We start from the raw sequence: 20,607 nt of genomic DNA, 5'->3' as shown, positions 1-20,607 counted from the left end.
AGGAACGGAGCTCAGGTCACACAGCCAATGAGTGACAGAGCTGAGATTTGAACCCAGGTGTGAATCAGCATGGAGCTCCTGCTCTTGGCTGGGCATGGTGGCTCATGCCTGTAACCCCAGCACTTAGGGATGCAGAGGCGGGCAGACCACGTGAGCATAGAAGTTCGAGACCAGCCTGGGCAACGTAGTGAGACCCTGTCTCTATTGAAATTTTAAACATACATAAAATTTCAAAGAGCTCCTGCCCTTATCTCTGTGCTCCTCTGTTCCTTCCACACACAGTCCCCACACTTGTCACAACAGACATGTTATGTGGGATCACTGCTCACAAAAAGGACAAGCAGCTTACTGAGAATGGGGGTGGCATCTGGGGACTACAGGCAGGTTTTTGGCCATGGGCTTGTAAAATTAATTTTCCTCGTTCAGATGGGGGCTCCACTGTTGGATGTGTGGGCTTGTGAAGACATTGTGGCATCACTGGACTGGTCTGATCTGCAAAGTAAGCATGGGCCTCAGAACACAGGAAACGCCCTCTGGGGAGATGAGCTTGTCTGCTCAGGTTGCCATAACAAAGTACCACAGACTCAGTGGCTTCGACAGTGGAGATATAATTTCTCACAGTTCTGGAGGCTAGAAGTCCAAGATCAAGGTGTCAGGAGGGTTCATTTCTTCAAAGGCTTCTCTCCTTGGCTTGAAGATGATCTTCCCTCTATAACTATCTGTGTCCAAATTTCCTCTTCTTATAAAGACACCAGTCATATGAGACCCAGCGTGGTGGCTCACACCTGAAATCCCAGCACTTTGGGAGGCCAAGGTGAGCAGATCACTTGAGGCCAGGAGTCCGAGACCAGCCTGGCCAACATGGCACTACCCCATCTCTACAAAAAAAATACAAAAATCAGCTGGGTGTGGTGGCGGATGCTTGTAATCCCAGCTACTCAGGAGGCTGAGGCAGGAGAATTGCTTGAATCCGGGAGGCAGAGGTTGCGGTGAGCTGAGATTGTGCCACTGCACTCCAGCCTGGGTAACAGAGTAAGACTCTGTCTCCCACTGGGTGCAGTGGCTCATGGCTGTAATCCCAGCACTTTGGGAGGCCAAGGTGGGAGGATCACCTGAGGTCAGGAAGTCGAGACCAGCCTGGACAACATGGCGAAACCCTGTCTCTACTAAAAATACAAAAATTAGCTGGGTGTGGTGGTGGACACCTGTGGTCCCAGCTACTCGGGAGGCTGAGGCAGGAGAATCACTTGAACCCAGGAGGTGGAGGTTGCAGTGAGCCGAGGTCACGCCACTGCACTACATCCTGGGTGACAGAGCAAGACTCCATCTTGAAAAAAATAAAGACACCCATCATATGAATTAGGGCCCACCAGTATGACCTCATTAACTTAATTACCTCTTTGAAGACCCCATCTCCAAATAGAGTTACTTTCTAAGGTACTGGGGGTTATTACTTCAACATATGCATTTTGAGGGGACACACTTCAGTCCATAACAGGAGAGATGGGCTCAGTAATGACTCACCCAGACCCTAGCCTTGGGGTTGCCCCAGCCTGAGGGAGGGACACAGATCTTGCTCTCAGGAAGCCCCTGTCTGAAGCAGAAGCAGGAAGCATGCGCGCAGATTTCCAAGAGAAGGCAAAATTCACTGAGCAGCCCCAGAATAGAAATGGTTAGAGGCAGACAAGTCAGGCAGGGCAAGTTTCAGAGCAGTGACTTGGAAAGGAAAGACTGTCTATGGGAGATGGGGGCCTGGAGGGGCCACTTAAGGGTCCAGGAGAGACAGAAAGTGTGTGTGTGTGTGTGTGTGTGTGTGTGTGTGTGTGTGTGTATGCGCGCGTGCGCGCGTTGGGGGACGGGGCGGGGGCAGGGGCGCTGTGTTCAGCCAACCCAGGCAGCAAGGCTCAGGTCTCTACCGACCACCACCACACCCAGCTAATTTTTGTATTTTTAGTAGAGACAGGGTTTCGCCATGTTGTCCAGGCTGGTCTCGACTTCCTGACCTCAGGTGCGTTGGGGGACGGGGCTGTGTTCAGCCAACCCAGGCAGCAAGGCTCAGGTCTCTACCGAAACCACCAACCATTGCCTCGGCCTCGGTGGCCAAAACAGCAGGGGGCATCTGGAGCCACGTGAAGCAGGGGTTGGGATGGCTTCACACACTGTCACCATTTGTGAATGTCACCCTGCTGGGTGCAGGGCACAGGAAGGTTGTGTTTTTGGCTGGCGGCTGCTGCGTCTCCAGTAAGCGCCACATGCCTGGCTGTCACAGGATTGCCAGCGCTTGCTGCGGAGCTGAGAACAGGACTCTTGCTTCCTCAAATGTGACTCAGCTGGCCTTGCCGCTGCCTCTCCTTCAGTGACCACATTTCCTCCAAGACCCCAGTCCCCCTCTCTGAGATATGTTCTGCGGCCCTCCGAGTCCCCAGGTGTCTTGGCCTCCCCATGTGTAGACATGTCGGACACCCTTCCAGAAAGTCCCAAGTTTTTTTGTTTTTGTTTTTTGTTGGTTTTTCTTTCTGAAATGGAGTTTCGCTCTTGTGCAAGCTGGAGTGCAATGATGCCCGATCTCGGATCACTGCAACCTCCGCCTCCCGGGTTCAAGCGATTCTCCTGCATCAGCCTCCTGAGTAGCTGGGATTACAGGCATGCGCCACCATGCCCAGCAAATTATGTATTTTTAGTAGAGACGGGGTTTCACCATGTTGGTCAGGCTGGTCTCAAACTCCTGACCTCAGGTGACCTGCCTGCCTCGGCCTCCCAAAGTGCTGGGATTACAGGCGTGAGCCACCAAGAGTCCCAAGTTTTAATGCTGCTTTGCTTGAAATAGACCCCATTATGCGCCCTTCCACCATCCTCGGGCTGGGGCGTTTCAGGGGGATAAGAGGATACAGAGCTCCATGTCTCCCCTTCTTGAGCCCCTCCTGCTCTCTCTAAGCATTCACAACCATTTGGCGTTCATTTGTCTCCCTCTCTATCCACTCAGATATGAAGCGGCCACTGAGCCCACCCCCACCGGCTGAGAAGGAGCCCCCCATATCTGGAGCTGCTGAGTGCCACCCTCGGCCCCCAGAACCACCTAAGCCCAAGCGAGAAAGAAAGCGGCCATCGTACACGCTCTGTGATGTCTGCAACATCCAGCTGAACTCGGCGGCCCAGGCCCAGGTGCACTGTGGGGGGCGGGCCCACCAGAGGCGGCTTCGGCAGCTCAGCTTGGGGGAGAGCCCCTCAGGGCCAGGTCAGTGTGGAGGGGACGCTGCTCCCACAAATTTGGCTTGGGGAGTATCTCTGTCTGGGCCCCTCTGAGGGGCTCTGGGTCTGTGGCCTCCCTCCATGGGGGTCTTTGCGTCTGGGGTGCCCTCAATGGGGTCTTAGGGTCTGAAGCCCCCTCTGATGCAAGTTTTATTCTGCATCTGGACAACCCTTCTCTAGGACCTCTCGCAATCTGTGGGTCCTTAGGCCGCCTCTTGGGTGTTTGTTTCTAGGGACTCTCCCTGTGGGATCTTTTGGGATCAGGACTCCTAAGCAGCACTTCTCCAGCCTGGAGCCTCCTGGTAGCCACAGGCTTTCAGACAAGGGCCTCATCTGTGGGGTGGGGGTCCCAGGCTCCAGCTCAGGTCTGTGGTCTCTGAAGGCCAAGGTCAGCAAGGTACACAGCACTCCAACCCAGGGACAAGGGGGAGGTCCCTCTTCCTTTGGACTCCCGGCCAGGATTTCTGCTTCTCCCTAGCTGGGGTGACTTTGCAGAGGTTTGGCTATGAGCTTGGAAGGGGCAGCTGGCTGCAAGGCAGGTTTCTGGGGGAAATGGGTGAATGCCTCCATGAGGGTGATTCTAGCTGACAGGTGCACAGGGGCCATAGGGAAAGTAAGAACCGCCCAGGCTGCTGTTGGCAGAGCAAACAGATTCACATTCAGGCCCAGTGTGGGGAGGTGGGAAAGGCGGGAACTTACCCCTGGCTCCTGGGGGAGGCCAACAGAAACCTACCTTGCAGCCGTGGTTGGCAGTTTTGCCGGAGGCTACGCTCTGACCTCAGACACCTTCTTGAGGGCTGTCTTCTCTTTTGGTGACATTCATGGGGCACCCACTGTGTCCCCCGCTCCACACACACAATCCTGTAGGCCGGAGACAAGTAAGATCCAATCTCTCTGCTTACCACCCTCCCCAAGATTGAGTGGGTCTTTTGGGTGGAGACAGATGTGAAAAGAGATAAGGGTTGTGGTTGCCTCATGGGACATACCCTCAGGGCACAAAGGCAAAGCTGCAGTCCCTGGGGGCACCAGGAAAGTCTCCTGAAGGAAGAAAGGGCTGAGCCTCGGAACATGGATGAGGGGAGTAGGGGCATTACAGGCAGAGGTCACAGCATAAGCAAAGGCCAGCATGCTCTGATGACTGGGACCAGCTTCTCCCCACCCAATTATTTCAGGCTGGACACCAAAAGCGTGACTCTGAGCAAGACAGTATCTGACTGATGGGCGTTTCTGGAGCGTATGTGTCTGTCTGGATTCAAAAGTCACTCATTGGCTGGGCATGGTGGCTCATGCCTGTAATCCTAGCACTTTGGGAGGCTGAGGCAGGTGGGTCACTTAAGGCCAGGAGTTTGAGACCAGCCTGGCCAACATGGCAAAACCCCATTTCTACTAAAAATGCAAAAATTAGCCGGGTATGGTGGCACACACCTGTAGTCCCAGCTACTCAGGAGGCTGAGGTAGACGAATCACTTGAACCCAGGAGGTGGAGGTTGCAGTGAGGCGAGATTGTGCCATTGCACTCCAGCCTGGGCGACACAGCGAGACCCTGTCTCAAAAAAAAAAAAAAAAGTAACTCATTAATTCACCAAATATTTATTGACCACCTACTAGGTGTAAGCTGCTTTTGGGAGATTCACGTTTTTAAAAGACATCATATCTGCCTGTCAGGAAAAAGCTATCTAAATAACTACACATGCAGATGAGTTTGTTTCAAGATAATAACAGGCTTCCTAGAGGTGGATTCAGGGTGCCTCAAGAAGTCAGAGGAGGGGCCAGGCTCACACCTGTAATCCCAACATTTTGGGACCCCAAAGCGGGCAGATTGCCTGAGCTCAGGAGTTCGAGACCAGCCTGGGCAACATGGCAAAACCTCATCTACTAAAAAAACAAAATATTAGCCTGGTGTGGTGGTGGGCACCTGTAGTCCCCGCTACTTGGGAGGCTGAGGCACGAGAATTGCTTGAGCCCAGGAGGTGGAGGCTGCAGTGAGCTGAGATCACACCATTGCACTCCAGCCTGGGCAACAGAGGGAGACCCTGTCTCAAAAAAAATAAAATAAAAATAAAAAAAGAAGTCAGAGGAGGGAGAGGCAAACTGACATGGGAAGTGACATTGATGGTGGATACTGGAGACAAAGAGAGGATCCCAGGCAGGGAAGCGGCTGGATCAATGGCATTGAGGCCTGCAAGCCCATGGCTCTTCGGGGGGGGCGGTGGGGGCACCATCTTAGGGGTCATCAGGAGACATGAGGCCTGGTACTCCAGTCAAGATTGTTAAATCAGACCTGTGAAGTCACTGGCCATCAGTGTGCTGGGTGTGTGCAGGGAGTGTGCGGGGTGTGGAGAGGACAGCAGGAGCCACCTGCGACAGCCTTGCCACCAGGCTGGGCTTTGACCTTTGTTCTGAAGGTGATGGGCATCGCAGAAGCGGTTTGAGCAGGAGCAGTTAGTGTTTTTAGGTGTCTCTGGCTCGAGGGTACATAAGAAGGAAAGTGAGGTGAAATGGAGAAATAGACTCTGGAGCCTTTTCTTTAGCAGAACTGTCAAGACTTGGTGACCAATGGGATGTGGGGTGTGTGGAGGGTGCCACGGACAGCTCTAGCTTAGGCAGTGCCACGGAGGGCAGGTCAGTTATCAGAAAGGGGGGGCTGAGAGGGAGACAGAAATGGAGGGCTGGCACTGAGTGGGGACGGCCAGTCCTGTGGCTGAGGATGTTATCTGGTCTTTGTTCTTCTTGTAACACAGCCTCTTCAGGCCTTACTTCCTGGGCAACGGTCCCTGTGGTAAAAGCTCCTCCCTCCCCAATCCCACCGTACCAAGATGAAGGGAGCAGGTGCAGGGAGAGGAGAAAAGACCACCGCTCCAGGGCCAGGTGCGGAGGCTCACGCCTGTAATCCCAACACTTTAGGAGGCCGAGGCAGGAGGATAACTTGAGGTCAGGAGTTTGAGACCAGCCTGGCCAATATGGTGAAACCCCATCTCTACTAAAAATACAAAAATTAGCCGGGCATGGTAGCACATGCCTGTAATCCCAGTTACTGGCGAGGCTGAGTCACAAGAATCACTTGAACCCGGGAGGCGGAGGTTGCAGTGAGCTGAGATCGCACCACTGCACTCCAGCCTGGGTGACAGAATGAGACTCTGTCTTAAACAAACAAACAAACAACAACAACAAAAAAAGGTCACAGCTCCAGAAGAGAGTCCCAGCTAGAGACAGGCTGCCCAGATGGCTGCGGACTCCCCCTCTACCTGGTTTCCCTCTTCCCACAGTCCCCATGCCCCTCAGTACTGGGTCAGAACAGGGGCATGTGGGCACCATCTTAGGGGTCATCAGGAGATGTGAGGCCTGATACTCCAGTCCAGATTGTTAAATCGGACCTGTGAAGTCACTGGCCAACTGTTGTGTGTCATCCATCACTTCTCCCTCCAGCCCTGTGCTGGGCTCAGGCAGGATGCTGGGCAGTACCACTGAGCAGTGCCTGGTACCTGCCTCTGGGCACTCACAGTCTAGAAGGGGAGGCAGACATGGAACCAGACCTTTTCAGCCACCCAACCTAGGAGGAGTGACCAGCACCGTGGGAGTGGGGTGGTGGGGGGAGTGACAGCTGTGCCTAAGGCAGTGGGGACAGGTCCTTAGATTTCCAGGAGCCCTGGAATTCTGGGGCTCCAGCTAGAGAAGCTGCCTTCTCCATTGGCCTGGTGAACTCTGGGCCTGCACTGGGCCATGACCCTCCCAACACCCACCCCCCTCCCCTGGCTTTCTCCTGTCTCCTCAGTTATCTGAGAGCTGGGGTTGGAGGGCGGCCCCCAGCAAGAAGATGCTAGCAACTTGGTCGGGCGCGGTGGCTCACACCTGTCATCCCAACACTTTGGGAGGCTGAGGCACGTGGATCACTTGAGGTCAAGAATTCGAGACCAGCCTGGACAACATGGCAAAACCCCATCTCTACTAAAAACACAAAAATTAGCCAGGCGTGGTTGTTGGGTACCTGTAGTCCCAGCTACTCGGGAGGCTGTAGCAGGAGAATCACTTGAACCCGGGAGGTAGACGTTGCAGTGAGCTGAGATCACGCCACTGCACTCTAGCCTGGGCGATAGAGACTCCATCTCAAAAAATAAAAATAAAAAAAGATGCCAGCAACTGCCCCTGAGGTGGGGAGCAGGGCGAGGGGAAGCACGCTGGGACCCTCAGCCGCCCTGGATGCCTCTTCCAGCTCTGCCCAGGTGGGGACTAGGCCGGTGTGCCCCTCTCCACAAAGCAGAGAGCCCTTAGGGTGGAGCTCCCCGGTGGAGGCTCCCTGGGGAAAATGCAGAGAGCCACAGCCATTCCAGGGAGGCTGAGGCTAAGTGTGGGCAGCCTTGACTGCGCTGCATTGGTCCTAGGCACCCAGTGTCCAGGGCACCATGCCAGATTGAGACACGAGGTCTCGGGCCTGTGGCAGCCAGGAGGGGCACTTTTCCGTGGGAGCTGTCGCTTTGATTAGGGGCCTGCAGGGCTGGAGGCTTCCACAGTGACAGGCGGTCACAGGCAGTAAGGCAGGGACCCTCTCCTGCTTACGTCCCCAGAGGCCGTCTGTGGGAGGGAGACTAGGGGGTGGTTCTCCCCTCTCTGAGCCTCCTCGCCAAGATCTCAGTCAGAGACCTCCTTCCTCAGCAGTATCTGGCTCCTGGAATTCTCACTCCCAGCGCTGAGTGAGCCCTGGAATACCTTGGAGGGGCACAGGAGGAGGAAGCATCAGGAACCCACACTTCGTCTCCCTCCTCCAAGCACTGCCCCGACTTACCCTGCCCACCCCCCATCTGTCTCCTACCCAGGAGGCTCTTTCATTCTTTTTTCTTTTTTTTGAGACACAGTCTCATGCTGTCGCCCAGGCTGTCGCCCACTGTCGTGCAGTGGTGTGATCCTAACTCATTGCAACCTCCACTTCCCAGGTTCAAGCGATTCTCCTGCCTCAGCCTCTCTAGTAGCTGGGATTACAGGCATCTGCCACCATGCCCGGCTAATATTGTATTTTTAGTAGAGACGGAGTTTCACCATATTAGCCAGGCTGGTCTCAAACTCCTGACCTCAGGTGATCCGCCTGCCTCAGCCTCCCAAAGTGCTGGGATTATAGGCGTAAGCCACTGCGCCTGGCCTCTTTCATTCTTCAGGAATGCATCTTGAGCCTTCTTTCACCCCCTTGCCTCTCCTCCCAATGGGGGTGTGGCACAGGGACCTTCCCCAGAAGAAGGCTGAACTCCATGACCCTATGGACCATCACACACACACACACACACACACACACACACACACACACACACACACACACCCCTAAATAACTTTAAGTGATTCTCTGACATCTGCAAAGAGACAGAGGTTTGCTGTCCCCTTGCACTAACCTCTGATGCAGATGTTGAGCCAGCACAGGGCATCAGGGGACAGCTGGGCAAGGGGCAATGACCTACCCCCAGCCCCACACGGAGGATCTGCTTAGGAGCTGAACAAAGCACTTGCACCTGCAGCATGGCATTCCCTTCTCACCCAGCCATCCTAGGCACGGATGATGACATTCAGTCTCACTTTATAAACTGGGAGAGTGGGGCTCAGGGAGATTAGGTAACACCCAAGGCCACACAGCTGGGTTTGGGTCCTAGGTTTCTGACTCTATTTTGTTTTGTTTTGTTTATTGAGACAACGTCTTGTTCTGTTGCCCAGGCTGGAGTACCTGGCACAATCATAGCTCACTGCATCTTTCGCCTCCTGGGCTCAAGCAGTCCTCCTCCCTTGGCCTTCTAAGTGGCTGTGACTACAGGCATGTACCATCATGCCTGGCTAAATTTTTTTTTATTTTTAAAAATTTTTGTAGAGATAGGGTGTATTAGTCCATTTTCACGCTGCTGATAAAGACATACCAGAGACCGGGCAGTTTACAAAAGAAAGAGGTTTAATGGACTCACAGTTCCACATGGCTGGGGAGGCCTCACAGTCATGATGGAAGGTGAAAGGCACGTCTCACATGGTGGCAGACAAAAGAATGACAGCCAAGTGAAAGGGGTTTCCCCTCCTAAACCCATCAGATCTCGTGAGACTTATTCACTACCACGAGAACTGTATGGGAGAAACTGCCCCCATGATTCAATCATCTCCCACTGGATCCCTCCCACAACATGAGGGAATTATGGGAGCTACAATTCAAGATAAGATTTGGATGGGGACAAAGCCAAACCATATCACAAGATCTCACTATGCTGCCCAGGCTGGTCTCAAACTCTTGGCCCCAAGCAATCCTCCCACCTCAGCCTCCCAAAGTGCTGGAATGAGAGGCGTGAGCCCTTGCACCCAGCCCCAGGTTTCTGGCTCTAAATTCTATCTCACACTCCTCTCCAATGCCCTGCTGAGGAGAACAGCATATATTAGGAGCAACTGAGCCAGGTTTGAGAATGGGGAGGAGTATGGCCCAGAGAGGGCAGGCTGTCCCAACAGATGATTCCACAAATGCTCGGGACCTATGGCCACTCCTCTGCCCTGTGCCTTGGTGTGCTCAACTGAAAAATGGGGAGATGCCAGCCATCTGGCTAGGGATGGGGAGACTAGCTTCTTAAAGTCAACCAGTCCCTCCCTTGTCTCTTGGTAGAAAGAACCCAGTCATCCAATTCAGAGTGGGCCTGCCCCATGGCATCCATTGCAACATGACACAAGAGGGGAGAGGAGGGCATTTCTGAAATGACTTAAGCTCTGGCTTGCTGAAATGGCCTGAAGAACCTTAGTCAGGGAGTGCAAGGTAGACAGTACGGGGGACAGGATAGCAGAGATCGAGTCAGACTATAGTGGATTTCAGGGCCAAGAAGGCTGCAGCTACACTACATGTCCCTGTGCCTTCCAGCAGGAGAGGGGCAGTGGTCAGAGTGGCAGGCCAAAGCTAGGCTCCCCTACTCTGCATCCTCAGACCTCCCCTAGCTCCTGTTTGAATCGGTCCCTCCATCTCCTCTCCAAGTCTTTGATTGCAGAAGCCTCTGGCTGCATCCTGGGCCCCAGAGATCAAAGACCTTGAGCTCAAGTCACGCCTGAGTCACTGGCTTGATGAGCTTCTCAACCCCACTCCCTGCAGATGGATTAATTTCAGTCCTATCGGGAGGCCCCGGAAGCCCTCCAGCCTGCCTCCCATCCTTCAGTATCTCCCTGGGTTGCCGTTTCCTCCCCAGTCACCGCTTCCCACACACATACTGAGGCCTTTGGGTGCATGCGGCAAAGAAACTGTGCTCCCCCAAGGCCACTGAGAAGTTCTTCTTGCAGTCTGACCTGCCTCTGCCTCCTGCTGCTATTCTCCCTTGGTGGCAGGTGACAGAAGTGCCCCACGCTCTTCCTGAATGTCATCACATCCCCCTCCCCCAGGTGTGACCCTGACCATTGGCATCCCCCTCCCCCAGGACCACCAGGAAAAGCAAGGCTGTCTGGGTAGAGAATTAGGGGGCTTAGCTCAGATCCCTGCCCTGGAAGAAGACAAAGATTCTGTCTGTGTCTCTGGGTGGGTTAATTAGCTCTGGGCTTGAGTTTCCTTCCTCTCCCCACACAAACAACTCCTCCCCCAAAGCCCCTTCCTAACAAACCTGTTTTCAGGAGCTGCTGCTGCCAACCCCTCCCAGATCTTCTTTGTGAGTGTTGGCTGCTCCAGAGATTACAGGTTATTGTCTGGTGGAGACAGGATGCTGAGGGGGTGGGGGGCTAGCATCGGGACCTGGGCTTGGAATGTAGGACTGGATCCAGCTGTGGGCTGGCTGCCTCCTTCCCCCACTCCACCCCCTCCCAGCCACCAGGTGCTCAGGTCAGTAAAGAGCCAGCTTTTAGGAAGAAGAGGGAGAGGAAGGAGTGAATGGAGGGGAGAAGAATGGGGCTGGGGGATCTCGGATGGGCATGGGAGGGGTGTCAGGAGTTGTAGTGGATCAGGCCGGGTGCTGTGGCTCACACCTGTAATCCTAACACTTTGGGAGGCCAAGGCAGGTGGATCATTTGAGGTCAGGAGTTCAAGATCACCCTAGCCAACATGGTGAAACCTCCTCTCTACTAAAAATACAAAAATTAGCTGGGCATGGTGGCAAGCACCTGTAATCCCAGCTACTCTGGAGGCTGAGGCAGGAGAATCGCTTGAACCCGGGAGGCAGAGGTTGCAGTGAGCCGAGATCTTGCCACTGCACTCCAGGCTGGGTGACAGAGCGAAACACTGTTTCAAAAAAAAAAAAAAAAAGAAGTTCTAGTGGATCAGATAAACTCCCTCCTCTCCCTCCTGGCATTGCCCAGATAGCAGATCCAAGGGTCCAGGTGCTAGACTAACAGTGGCAAGACACCCGGATCCCTGCTCCCCAAACCCCACATGGCCAATGCTCTTCGATAAAGTGGCAACACCTCTCTGAAGCTCAGTTTCCTCTTCAGCAACAGCAGTGAAACATAAGGGGATGGTGAGGAAAGGATGAGTGAGGCTGGCCAGGAAAACGGGCTCCTGCAGCAGCAAGTCCTGAGGCAAGAGGGCGGCAAGAGCCATCCAGCAGGCAGAGCAGGACCAGCAGCTCCTCCTTCCCTGGAGGTCCCTGTGGACAAAGTCAGTCCTTCCAACCCTTCGCTTCAGTGTAAGAGGCCCCAGGCAAGGGAATCCTCTGTGAGTGGGGGGTGAGGGATGCTCCCCGATACCCTCCCCCAGTTCTTGGTCTGCACATTTGCCCCCACACTTCTCCCCTGGGGGAAGAACATGCCCTGTTCTTTCCACCTGCGGTTGGGATGGGGGAAACCAGAGAATGGGCAGCTCCTTCCTGGCAAAGAGAGACAGGGCCCAGGAACGACTCTGCTTTCCAGGCAGAACCAGGAGTCCCTCCCTCGCGCCCTCCCCTCCTGTCCCTCACATCCCCCCCTTCCCTCTGTCACTCTGGCTGGGTTTCATTTGCTCCTCGTTCTGCGCTCCGCGGTGCCTCCAAAGGCAGAGAATGCTCTTGGGTGAGTGCTGATGAGCCTGGGCTGGGAAGTGGGGAGAGGGCTTAGGTGAGGGTGGTCCTCTCCCCTCTCCCCAGCCCAATCCTTTCCTGCTATAGTTGGCCCCCAAAAGTTGTCTGTCAGAGACACCAGTAGCCAGTTACTCTCAACCCTTTTCCCAGGTCCAGGGCTGGGCAGGGAAGCCCCTACTTTGGCCGAGAACAAAGGTGAAAGGAAAGGCAGGAATGGTGGGGAGCTGGAGGTCCACCCTGCGGGAAACAGGGGTGCTGGACATCTGGGCAGATGCCTGTCCAGGGAGCCCATGTCAAAGGTTCCTTGTATCAGACCTCACCTTTAACTGCCTCTGAGGGGCCAGGGGAGGGGGAGACGTCCGAGGGGAGCGAAAGAGAGCTGTTACTGCAGCAGAGAGAGAGAGAAGCAGACAGAGGGGGACAGAAATCAGGGTGCCTCCTCCCTGAGATCCGGCCACTGCACTGGGGTCCACATCAGTGTTCCCCTCCCCCTCTTTATCTGTGGTCTCCCAGCTCACCTCTCTACACAGATGGTTGCCTGGCCTTTTTTCAGGGAGACAGCCATCACCCATCAAAGGCTATTTGGGGGAACCCTTTCCTTGGGGGCAAAGGCCTGGAGGCAGTGCGACTGGGGGCAGAGTTTATGTTGTGACTGGGCTTTGGAGTCTTCCTCCAGCTTGGGGGGAGTCTGCACATCCTGAGTGCTAGATGACCCAGAAGTGGCTTGGGGGCTCTGGAGAATGTGGGGAGGAACCCCCTGGCTGCGGTGGGAGTGGGCACACAGTGGGTCTTGGCTCAACCTCTCACTCCCCACTTTGGCTCTCTCTCCCCTGGACTCCCATATTCTTCGCAGAGTTTGGGTTTTATCCATGATAGAAATGGCAGTGTCATTATTTGAGATGTGTTGTGTGCAGGCATGTGCCTCTGGGAGGACCCTATCATCTGCCCCGTGACTTGGGGGTAGGGGGCTGGGGAAAGAGTGGGAGAGAGGCATGACTTGGGGGTATGGGGCTGGGGAAAGAGTGGGAGAGAGGCTCTGTTTGGAGATATGCTCTTGTAAGTCCGATGCATTTAACTTTGTAAGGGGAGTGTGTGTGCACACTGGTCTCTGCATCTGCATATGGCTCTTTGTGTACATGCATCTATCTTTGTGAAGGTGTGTGCCACTGTGTGCCCATTGCTGTCCATGGTCTGTATCTGCATTTGTAGGGGTCTGCACATTCATGTGCGTCTGTCTCTCTGGGTATATGTATACACAAGTGTGTCTTTGTTGCTCGTGCCCATCTGTGTATGCATGCATGCTCTTGTGTGGCCAGTGTACCTGCCTTTGCCTCCCGGCCAGCATGAGTATCTGTGTATCCTGGCATCAGTACCACCTCCATATGTATATGCGTCTTGTGTGTAGATAGAATACATGGTCTAACTGTGGGGGGAGGTACGTATGTATGTGCCTTGATGTCTATACCTGCCACTATCCATGGGTGATATGGGCCTCGGGTTGTGTGTCTCTGTGCTCGTGTGTGTGTGTGTGTGTGTGTCTGTCTTTTCCCATTATGGCAAAATAGCAGGATGTGGTTCTCCCAGATCTTCTCCCTTGGTGGCAGCCAGGGTGATGTTATTTCATGAGATTTCTGCTCTGTGCCCTGCCCCAGCCTCGGCTGGACCTTTGGGGGCAGCCTCTTCTTCTGTACGGGTCTGGCTTGCTCATACCTCTGACCACACCCCACCCTCTTAAGGCAGTTGGCTAATGAGCCATGGCTGCTCCAAGACACTTACGGTGGCTGTTCTGCAGCAAAATGCCATCCAAGAAGACCTACCCCCAATCTGACCCTTTCGGGGTGCAGAATTCTAGACCTGAGGGCTGTGTGGTGCCATTCGGGGGCAGCTGTGGGGGCTGTGACATCTCCCTTCATTTGAGTGTAGCCAGGAGTCAGGCGGCCACACGTGTGTGTGCATGTGATTCGTGCTCCATCCCAGCAGCTCTGGGGCTGGGGTTCACAGTGAATGTCAGAGGCAGACGGTGGGTGGCACAGAGCAGTGCTGCATGGAGGATGCTGGGGCAGAGGAGTTCCCAGCAGCCATTGGTGGGGCTGGGACCTCAAATCAACATGCACCCTAGGCCTTTTGCAGAAGAGCAGTGTACCCAATTGTGAGGGGACTGGAAGGCATTTCTGGGTGACTTTGTGCTGTCTGGAAGGGGAGACTGGGTCATTGTCTTGACATTCCCTTGATCCACAGCAGCAGGCCAGCTCCCTCTCTGAATGGCCTCCACACCTAGCAATTCATTTGGTCTTCAGACCCATTTCTGTCCTGCCCTAGCCTCCTCCCCGAGTTGTAATTCCCACTTTACAGATGAGGAAACAGGCTCATAGCTAAGTGTCCAGTCCAAGGCCTCAGAGTTAAATATAACTGGAGCTCCATCCCAGGCCTCTGGACTCCACACCTCCACGTCTGCACATTCCTCCTGCAGGGAACCTCCTCAATTCACCTCTCAGGGTAACGCAGACCGGGATGAGGGTCGGCTGTGTATCAGAGTTCTAGAAAAAGGTCACGCCAACCTCCCTCCCTCTTCCCCACTCTGTCAACCCCACTGCAAATAACTCACTAGGCTAAAACAATGAGCTTCCCAGTTCCAACTCCTCTGGAGGAGGCTGCCCACCAGGTGGGAAGGTCAAAATCCCCAGCATTCCCCTACAGCCATCCAGCATCAGGCACTGCCCCCACCCACCCCAATTCTTCATGAACCTGCAGCGACCTGTCAGCTCCCAGAGGGATCCTTGCTCTGCCATCCCACGGCCTGGAGTGCCCTTCCCCTAGTAAAAGTTCACTTACCCAGAATGCTGCGAACCCTAATTGACCCGCCTTGCAGACCTTCAGCTGGTTGCCCGCTCCTTCGTGATCTCAAAGCACTTGCTTCCAAACTCTCAGAACACTTTGCAGCCTCTACCGCGCTCTACCTGTCTGTGTCTTAGGCTGTGAGCCCCTCGAGGAACCCCGGATACATGCGCGGACCGAATGAACCCCGGCACCGCGCTGCCTGCGGTCTAGCCTCAGTGGCTCCTGCTGCGGCGCGTGCGGCGGCAGGGGCTGGGGGGGTGGGGCCGGGGCCAGGCTGAGCGCGCTCGGCGGGAGGCGCGGCAAGTAGGCGCGGCCAGGTAAGCCTCGGGGGCGCCGCCCGCCCTGCCCGCGACCCCGGCAGGCGCCGGCTGCTGGCCCCTCTTCGCCCCCGTTGCCGCTAGTGGCTGCTGTCGCTCCGTGGAGCCCAAGGAGACCGCGGCCAGAGCGTCCACCGCCCAAGATGGTGGCTCCTGTGTCTCCGTGAGTGCGAGCGGACGGGGCGGGGGCGCCGGGCCGGGCTGGGCGCCCCCTCCCGGAGCGGGCGGGACGGGCGGGCGGAGGCTTAATGCCTCTGCGGGACCCACCGAGGGCTCTGTCACCGCGCGCCCCCCAGAGGAAGTTCCCCAGCCCTCCCCGTCCCAGCCCCCGGGAGGATGGGTGAGAAGGGGTGCAGGGGAGCCCCTTCTCACCAGGGCTGCCAGAGCAGGGTCGCCCGGCCCTATCTGCTGAGAGCTGGACTCCTCTTAGTGGGGTCCCAAAGCAAGGGGCCCCCAGGAGCCCGGGGAGGAGGCTCGGGACCCACATCCTGGGGCCACATGAATACTGTTTGAGGCTTACATGCCTTGCGGTCTTTGTCAAGTTGTTCCTGCTCCCATCCGGCTGGTCAGGGTGTGGAGAGAGATGAGAGGAGACCTGGGTCTGCAACAAGTGTGCCCTCCTGCTCAGCCTTGGTCACAACTGGACCCATGGAGTTTTGTTTACACCTCACTCCACCCAGCCTGGGTTTCTTGAGGTTGAGGTGGGGAGAACGTCAATGGAATTTGACCTGTTTAGAGCAGCTCTGTCCGATAGAACTTTCTGGGATGATGTAAATGTGCTGTCCAATGCAATAGCCACTAGCCACATTGGCTACTAAGCACTTGAAAAGTGCCTAGTGTGAGCTGAATGCTAATGTTTTATTTAATTCTAAGTAATTTAAACAGCTGCATTTACAATAGCTGCAGTGCCCACTGGCTGCTGTGTTGGACAGAGCCGTTTTAGAATCTCCACCTTCCCGGGCTCTACCTACCTACCCTTTTGTTCTGCAGAATGGCCAGGATAGGCAGCTTCGATGTACATGGAAAGGATCTGACAAACTTCCAGAAGGGCATCACCTTGCTCTTGCACCCCTCTGCCCCCATTCTAAGATCCTGTGCATAGTGGGCTGGGCAAGGTCATAGAATCACAGGATCTTGGGAGGAAAGGATGTCAAAGGCAGCTGTTTTAATCACCTAACAGGCGCCCAAGGGCTGGCTCCACTGCCCTCTCTGCCTGGGCACCTGCTCTTTCTTATTCACTGACCAATTGTGTGGTGCACTTGCTGGGTGTCAGGCACTGTACCCGTCTCTGGGATTCAGACATGAGTTAGTTACCTTTCCTGCCCTCAGGGAACATGCATGAGAAGGGGGGTGGAGAGAGGATGAGGCAAGAGAACTACACAGATAGAAGCAGAGATTTGTAATCTGTGGAGCATGCAATGGAGAGAACAAACAGGGAGCAATGACAGAAAAGAAGGGACTTCCTGGGAATGGATGGTTAAGCTAAGGCCAAAGGGGAAATGAAACAGGCCAGGTAAACATTGGGAGGGCAGCTGGGAACATTCTGGAAGAAGGGATAGCACGGGCAAAGGACCCGGGGGATGGGAACCTGGCACTCTGGAGGAACCCAGAGAGAAGGGTGGTGTTACTAGGAAGGGAGGGAGACACAAGTGGCCACCAGAGAGGTCAGTAACCCTGGGCATTTGGCAGACCTCAAAAGAATTCTGGCACTGGCCTTAGAGGAGTGGGTGGTTGTGGAGGGGTCTAAAGCAATATTTTTGGTTTTTTTTTTTTTGAGATGGAGTCTTGCTCTGTCTCCCAGGCTGGAGTTCAGTGGCATGATCTCGGCTCACTAAAGCGGTATATTTTTAAAAGCCCCCCTCTGGTTAAGAGAGGTTAAGAATGGAAACCCAGCATTCAGTCAGGAAGCAACAGCTCTCGTCCAGGCAAAAGATAAAGGTGGCCTGGACAAGGCCGCCAGGCAGTGGTGTGGAGAGAAGGGACAAGTTAGAAGTGGATTTTGGAGGGAGAATCAACAAGACCTATGGATGGAGCAGGTTCTGGATGTGGAAGAGAACAGGGATTGAAGGGCAGGTTTCTGGCCAGGGCACCTAGGAAGAAGGATGGATTTCATTTCCTGAGACAGGGATGACTGGGAGAGGGGCATATTTGCTTTTGTTTTTGTTTTTAGAGACAGGGTCTCACTGTGTCACCCAGGGTGGCTGGAGTACAGTGATGTGATCACAGTTCACTGCAGTCTCAAACTCTTGGGCTCAAGTGATCCTCCTGCCTCAGCTTCCTGAGTAGCTGGGACTACAGGCATATGCCACCATGCCCAGCTAATTTTTTTTTTTTTTTTTTTTTTGGTAAAGACAGGTTCTCCCTATGTTGCCCAGGCTGGTCTCAAACTCATGGGCTCAAGCAGTCCTCCCACCTCAGCCTCCCAAAAATGCTAGGATTACAGGTGTGAGCCACCACATCCAGCCAAGAGTGGCATATTTGTAAGGATAGATCAACAGTTCTGTCTAGACAGGCCAGGAAGGCAGTGGATGGAGTGGTGTGGTGGCCAGGCTGGGTTTGTGTATTTCCCAGTGGTCTGCAGAGATGGTTCTGAAATGTTAGACAATTTGAAGTTGGGAAGGGCAGGAGGAGATGACCTCCAGAGGCCAAGGAGTGATGGACAGAGGAACGAAAACCAAGGGACATGGGATCCTAGAAGCCAAGAGAAAAGAGGATTCCTAGGAGGGTGTGGTGAGCATCACCAAGTGCCACTCAAGAGTCCCAAGGGCCAGGCACAGTGGCTCACACCTGTAATCCCAGCACTTTGGGAGGCCGAGGCGGGCAGATCACGAGGTCAGGAGTTCGAGACCAACATGGTGAAACTCTGTCTCTACTAAAAATACAAAAAATTAGCTGGGCATGGGGGCACGCGCCTGTAATCCCAGCTACTCAGGAGGCTGAGGCAGGAGAATCGCTTGAACCCAGGAGGCAGAGGTTGCAGTGAGCCGAGATCGCGCCACTACACTCCAGACTGGGCAACAGAGCGAGACTCTGTCTCGAGAAAAAAAAAAAAAGTCCCAAGGAAGAGGGCCAAGAAGTTACACTTCCATCTGGCAGCCTTTCCTTACACCAAACCAGCCGGCCCTGGAACTCTCCTCATCTGCCCTTGTTTTACCCACCTACTATGTTCCACACAGGGCACTGGTATACATGTCAAGTGGACAAGACAGTTACCGCAGCCTCAGAGCTTCAGATCGTCTAATTGGGCCAGGCGCCTGTAATCCCAGCACTTTGGGAGGCTGAGATGGGCAGATCATCTGAGGTCGGGAGTTCGAGACCAGCCTGGCCAACACAGTGAAACCCCGTGTCTACTAAAAATTCAAAAAAATTAGCCGGGGCCAGGCGCAGTGGCTCATTCCTATAATCCCAGCACTTTGGGAGGCTGAAGCAGGGGGATCATGAGGTCAGGAGATCAAGACCATCCTTGCTAACACGGTGAAACCCCGTCTCTACTAAAAATACGAAAAATTAGCCAGGCATGGTGGCGGGCCCCTATAGTCCCAGCTACTCGGAAGGCTGAGGCAGGAGAATGGCATGAACCCAGGAGGCGGGGTTTGCAGTGAGCCGAGATCGTGCCACTGCACTCCAGCCTGGGCGACAGAGTGAGACTCCATCTCAAGAAAAAAAAAAAAAAATTAGCCGGGTATGGCAGCATGTGCCTGTAATCCCAGTATTTGGGAGGCCGAGGCAGGAGAATCGCTTGAACCCGAGATCGCACCACTGCACTCTAGCCTGGGCGACAGAGTGAAACTCTGTCTCAAATAAAGAAAAAAAAGATCATCTAATTGACAGTCTCAGAAACAAGAGTTCTTTCATGTGGCCGAAATGAATCCATTCATTTCTTTTTTAATGTGTTGACATTGTTTTCTATTTTTATTTTATTTTTAAATTTTATTTATTTATCTTTTGGAGACGGGGTATTGCTGTGTTGCCCAGGCTAGTCTTGAACTCCTGAGCTCAAGTGATCCTCCTGCCTTGGCCTCCCATATTTTTATTTTTAGTTTAAAATTTTATCTATTTATTTATTTTGAGACAGGGTCTCACAATGTTGCCCAGGCTGGACTGCAGTGGCATGATCATAGCTCACTATAGCCTTGAACTCCTGGGCTCAAGGGATCTTCCCACCTCAGCCTCCTGAGTAGCTGGGACTACAGGCATACACCACCATGCCGGGCTAATTTTTTAAAAACATTTTATTTGTAAAGACAGGGTCTGCTTATGTTGCCCAGGCTGGTCTGGAACTCCTGGGCTCAAGAGATCCTCCCACCTCAGCTTCCCAAAGTGCTGGGATTACAGGTGTGAGCCACCATGCCTGGCCCTTTCATTCTTTTAAACAACTAACTTTTACTGAGAGGTATCTGTGTGCCCAGCCCCAGACAGGGACTTAGAGATATGAAAATGAGCAAACATGGTCTTGTCTTCTGGGAACTCAGTGCGGAGATATGTACAGAATCCCTGTATTCACCATATTGTGTCATGAAGACTCATGCGTAGGGAGCTGCGGGGAACTAGAGGATGGCTACCAGCCCAGGTTGTGGGGATCAGCGTGGCAGAAGGGATACCTGAGCTGCTCTCAGGCAATGAGTGGGAATTAGGAAAGAGGAGGGTGAGGGAATTCTAGGCTCAGAGGATGAAGGCAGGGACAAAGTAACAGCTTGGTGTCTACTGGGAATGCAAGCCTTCAGGATTGATTGGGCAGACAGGAGTGGCAGGAGGCTCTATTAACAGAAGTATTCAGAGGCTGGGGAGGGCCTCGTTGGCTTGTGGTTAGGTGTGTAGACTTAGGCAGTGGGTATCAGTAAAGAGGTGGAAGCCGAGGAGTGACACAGTTGGATCTACGTGTGAGCTTGCTGTCTCTGGCTGCTGGGTGAGGGATGAGTCTGGGGGAAATGACCATGCAGAGACTGAGGCAGCTGCAGTGATCCAGGTGATACCGTGAGGGCCTGAACTGGGCCAAGGCTAGGCAGCTGGAGGGAGAGAGACGGTACAGACCAGGGTCTCAGTACAGTCTTTGGGGTCAGGAGGACGTGGGTTCTGATTGAGCCTCAGCTACTTAACTGCTTGTGAAACCTGGAGCAAGCCAGTTAAAGCCACTGACCTCAGTTTTGTCCTCTCCGAAAGGATAATATCTCAGCCACAGAGAGTCATCCAGGTCTGCCCTGGATCATTTAAAGCACTTAGCACAGGGCCTCAGTTCA

The 20,607-nt window shown here is 54.1% G+C and overlaps 1 protein-coding gene and 1 long non-coding RNA gene across 15 annotated transcripts in view; one reads left to right on the top strand and one right to left on the bottom strand.

The window, feature by feature from the left end:
- LOC129469976 (uncharacterized protein C17orf113) overlaps nt 1-20,607 on the top strand; it is a 73,229-nt gene that overhangs the window by 32,436 nt on the left and 20,186 nt on the right. For 10 of the 14 annotated variants that reach the window (XM_055257240.2, XM_055257238.2, XM_055257239.2 and 7 more), the window contains exon 2: nt 2,984-3,235. In XM_055257240.2, coding sequence (XP_055113215.1) covers nt 2,986-3,235 — 250 coding nt within the window. In that variant the 5' untranslated portion in view covers nt 2,984-2,985. Of the gene's footprint in view, nt 1-2,983; nt 3,236-11,652; nt 11,847-15,472; nt 15,534-20,607 lie in introns of those variants that run through there. The other 4 variants (XM_055257242.2, XM_055257243.2, XM_055257232.2 and 1 more) reach the window with 4 other exon arrangements.
- Nucleotides 297-4,891, bottom strand: LOC129469987 (uncharacterized). The gene is made up of 3 exons (XR_008653133.2): nt 4,675-4,891; nt 3,983-4,110; nt 297-492 (listed from the first exon to the last, which is right to left on the bottom strand). It is a non-coding gene; the product is annotated as an uncharacterized lncRNA (long non-coding RNA).

This window comes from Symphalangus syndactylus, chromosome 20 (assembly GCF_028878055.3).
Source record: "Symphalangus syndactylus isolate Jambi chromosome 20, NHGRI_mSymSyn1-v2.1_pri, whole genome shotgun sequence".
Classification (NCBI taxonomy): domain Eukaryota; kingdom Metazoa; phylum Chordata; class Mammalia; order Primates; family Hylobatidae; genus Symphalangus; species Symphalangus syndactylus.
The sequence above is the reverse complement of the archived record's forward strand: the minus strand, read 5'-3'. Positions and strand labels throughout refer to the sequence as shown.